This window comes from Montipora foliosa, chromosome 6 (assembly GCF_036669935.1).
Source record: "Montipora foliosa isolate CH-2021 chromosome 6, ASM3666993v2, whole genome shotgun sequence".
Classification (NCBI taxonomy): Eukaryota; Metazoa; Cnidaria; class Anthozoa; order Scleractinia; family Acroporidae; genus Montipora; species Montipora foliosa.
The window spans coordinates 64,509,520-64,513,704 of NC_090874.1; the positions used below are offsets into that span (position 1 = coordinate 64,509,520).

At 38.6% G+C, this 4,185-nt stretch overlaps 1 protein-coding gene across 5 annotated transcripts in view; it reads right to left on the reverse strand.

The window, feature by feature from the left end:
* Positions 1-1,105: 1,105 nt before the first annotated feature.
* LOC138008148 (uncharacterized) overlaps positions 1,106-4,185 on the reverse strand; it is a 29,874-nt gene continuing 26,794 nt past the window's right edge. For 3 of the 5 annotated variants that reach the window (XM_068855371.1, XM_068855369.1, XM_068855368.1), the window contains one exon: positions 1,114-2,338. In XM_068855371.1, the coding sequence (XP_068711472.1) occupies positions 2,028-2,338 (311 nt within the window). In that variant the 3' untranslated portion in view covers positions 1,114-2,027. Of the gene's footprint in view, positions 2,339-4,185 lie in introns of all 5 variants that reach the window. The other 2 variants (XM_068855372.1, XM_068855370.1) reach the window with 1 other exon arrangement.

Here is a 4,185-nt window from a genome sequence, read left to right on the forward strand (position 1 = left end):
CACTCTGGTTTTTGCAAATGTTTTACTTTAGTAATGCCTTTTGAGCACCAGTCTTTAAAGAAGATTGGTTTGTTTTCTATTCTTATTAAGGAATTGTGCCATAGGTTTTGTTCTTGGAAATGCTCCAAAGACGCTAATTGCTGTTCACAATTAACTTCCGCCCAGATTTCCAATATTTTTTCGAGAAACACGTCGGAGACTTTGATCGACTTTTTTGTATCTTTTGTATAGAGGTAACCAGTAAATACGTTTTTGCATCCGTGATTTTTCAAAGCTAGGTCGATAAAAACTTTCCATTTTCCGTTGTTCGTGGAATCCAAGTATTTTTTTATCCAAGTTGTTTTAAGCGATTTATTGAAAGAGACATGGTCGATCATTTTAAGGCCTCCCTCGCCGTAGTCATTAATCAGAATTTTTCGTTTGATTTTGTCTCCCTTCCCGTTCCAAAGGAATTGATAGAACAATGTATTAATCTCGTTTATTGCATGATAATTGGAAGGCATAGGAGATAACAAATAGACTAGTTGCGAGGCGGCTAAGGACTTGAGCACGGTGATTCGTCCCAACAAGGTTAGCCTACGGTACTTCCAGCAACTCAGAATTTTTCTTATCTTTTCAATCTTTTCATTATAGTTTAAGCATGCGGATATTTCAGGTTTGACTGACAATCACAACCCTAAGGTTTACACTTTACATTTCGGCAACTTAAAATCCCTTCCTGGCAAAACAAGCTGTTCATTGCCAATGCTGGAACCTATCCAAAGAGCTTCCGTTTTTTTATTATTTAGTCTGAGACCGGAGACTTTACTGAAGTCCTGTAGCAAATTAAGTGCTGAAGCAAGCGCTTCTCTTGAGCCATCCAAAATAAGCGTGGTATCGTCTGCATGTTGGCTAATTTTAATTTCGTTTAATTTCAGTAATGAATTTGGTACAACATTTTCAGAATATATGTGCACAAACATCTGTCACTTATGAGATTTTATTTTGTTCACATTACTAAAATATAAAGCAACAGTGGAAACATTGTTCATTCATTGTATGTTCGAGACCAAAATTTTAGACCCTAGGAGCACTTAAATGATGTTTATCTTTGTTCTTGCAAAGAATGTTCTGCTGTGTCATTTTTATTCTATTTGTTTTTCCACCTCAAAAGTCCTGTAACTATTGCACCTCTCAAATAGTTGATAGTATCATTGAGAATGAAAGAGCAATTTATCAGAAATGTTACTCCAGCAAAATATGTTTTTATTTCTGATTTTCTAAAGAAATTAGACGTAGGCCGCTGGCCATGCAAAAGTTATTTATAGAGCAAGATGTCAGGGAAATTTATCTTGAATGTGGTTCCCAGTAAACAACAGCTTAAAACTGCCATTTTGGATAATAAGGAAAGCAGCACAGGCTTTTTGATCTGAATTTCTAGCTACTGCGTTAGTTGTGTATGCAAAGCAAAAGATGAGTTACCACGTTTTTGTATACAATGGTTGTGAACCAAAAAATGTAACAAAAGTATTTTCAAATGTAGATTCTTTTATTGAACTCTTTTGTTCTATTATTCAAAGTAAATTTAATTATTCTGAAACAAACTATGAGGTTGCATTTCTTAGATGTCTATGTGAATTATCAAATATAGAAAGGAAACAAATAATAAGAAAGCATAAATCTACTTCAGAAATTGCAGCAAACTGGCAGAAAGAGGAGAGAAATTTACAGCCCAATGGACCCAGAGAAAAACTAAGAACTTCCTTCATATTGTTTTGAAAAGTACAGGTCTATGGACCCATCGAAAAAAACACTCTTTCAAATAAAGATGAAAACTATACGTCAATGAACTCACACAATAAAGAGCAACTTCTCTAAAATAGATTCTTGTAACACCTCAGTATATACCTTGTTTTGTGGTGTACAATAAAGTTATTATTATTATTATTATTATTATTATTATTATTATTATTATTATTATTATTATTATTATTATTAAACTGTCAACAAAAGTACAAATAACCTGACAGCGCATGAGTATAGGCTACTTAGAGCCTCTTGTTGCTTTTAATGATCATATCATAACAATACTCTTCAGCCAAGTTCTTTGCTAGTACAGTTCGATGACATAGTCCACTTTCTAGCGCTTCATAAGTGGCTTTGCCCCCAGAAGTATCTTTCCATAACAACAGTGCTTTATAGGCCTTATCAATAAGTTTGGGGTTCTCCTCGATAATGCCGTCAATTTGGGCTTCTGAAAATCCAAAAGATCGCAAAAAATTTTTCCATTTGGTTCCAAGTTCTGCAGCCAAATCAAGCAATTCTTTTTCTGATGGGCTTCCGGCTTTCCTCCGCATAGCTGAAACAAAATTAGAAACCATACAAAATATAATTTGCAAGAATATTAATTAAATCTTGCTGGTGAACGTACAACAGAGTGACTCATGTTGCTACAATGTGTATCCAGATAATCCACCTCTCAGACAGTTAAAGCCTCTCACTTCACTGCCAGTCTTGATAACCTAAAGCACTAATTTTAAGCACTTAGTATTAATTAAGCTATAGACCACACGTTTCTATGGTTTATAGGCTGACAAACCACGCGGGATGTTGGAAAAACACGAAACGAATCGTGGACTGGGACTGGGACTGGGACCTAATGGCGTACACACGTGTCTCCATTAGGCTCCTTGGTTTTTTGCCTTTCTTAGCTTTGCCATGTTCGTTATCGTTCAGGGAAGTACGCCATCCTACACTTAAGGAACACAGTTCGCTACCTTTCTTATCCTCCGTGCTTTTCACGGTCAAAGAACAACGCTCTCATAGGATAAAGGCCCCAGTGTTGAGATCAACAAAGCATGGCGTACTTGTGCTACGACCACCAGAAACACCTTTCTTCACAAGAAGCTTGGGTCTTGAAGTCATTCTACTCTGCGCAGATGTGCACCCCCTCCCTGGTCCTCAAGAAAACGTTTCCCTTGGCCCGGTGGGAAAACCCAACAGAATTACATATTTGACCGCCAGGCTGACTGAGTTGGGCAAAATCGACCGATTGTCAGCAATCAACAACACGCGATGCTTCGACTACAAAATCTTGGACTATGGAATACTGCTTTTAACCAGAGATACCGGTCATTAGCACACGACGTTTTAAAACAAATACCTCACTACAAAGCTCAAAGTTTTTTCGATCTCATCACAGGTAACCCAGGCTCACTGTGTGTAGGTAAATATAGAGAACATATGAGGCGAAGTTTAGGTCTGAAAATTTGCTAGAAAATGGAAATAAAAATCGATAAAACTTACCATGTGGTGAGCTGTTGTTGTCTTTAATACGTACACAAAGTTTCGGGACAAAATGATCCCCGTTCACCTTCCTTCATAGTATAGTGACAAGGTAGGAGACGGAAGCCAGCGTAGGAACTCCGATCGAACCAAAACAAGCACGATTTTTTTCGTGAAAATCGAATCCAGTCGCTAAATAAATACGCCAGGCTCATGGAACATGAATTTCTCTAAACTATGAATCCACTGAAGCATCTCCAGGTAGCAACGCGAAACAACCAGACTCCGTAAAACTTGTAAGTTAACCCGCTAAAATGGCGGCCGGAAAGCGTTGTACTCGCGAAGTGTCCAATTCAAAATGGCACTGAACTCTGGACGCCTGGTGACGAGTTTAATAAGTTCTGGAGGGAGGGGATTCTCAAATTGCTAAAAACATAACTCGTCACTGAGCAATCTGGGACTCCCCTCCCTCTAGGGGGACATATATTCCCCTCGTCACCAGGCGTCCCGAGTTCAGTGCCATTTTGAATTGGACACTTCGCGAGTACAACGCTTTCTGGCCGCCATTTTAGCAGGTTAACTTACAAGTTTTACGGAGTCTGGTGGCTTCGCGTTGCTACCTGGGGATGCTTCAGTGGATTCATGATTTAGAGAAATTCATGTTCCACAAGCCTGGCGTGTTTATTTAGCAACTGGATTCGATTTTCACGAAAGAAATCGTGCTTGTTTTGGGTCGATCGGAGTTCCCACGCTGGCTTCCGTCTCCTACCTTGTCACTATACTATGAAGGAAGGTGAACGGGGACCATATTTCCCCAAACTTCGTGTACGTATTAAAGAAAACAACAGCTCACCACATGGTAAGTTTCATCGATTTTTATTTCCATTTTCTTGCAAATTTCCAGACCTAAACTTCGCCTCA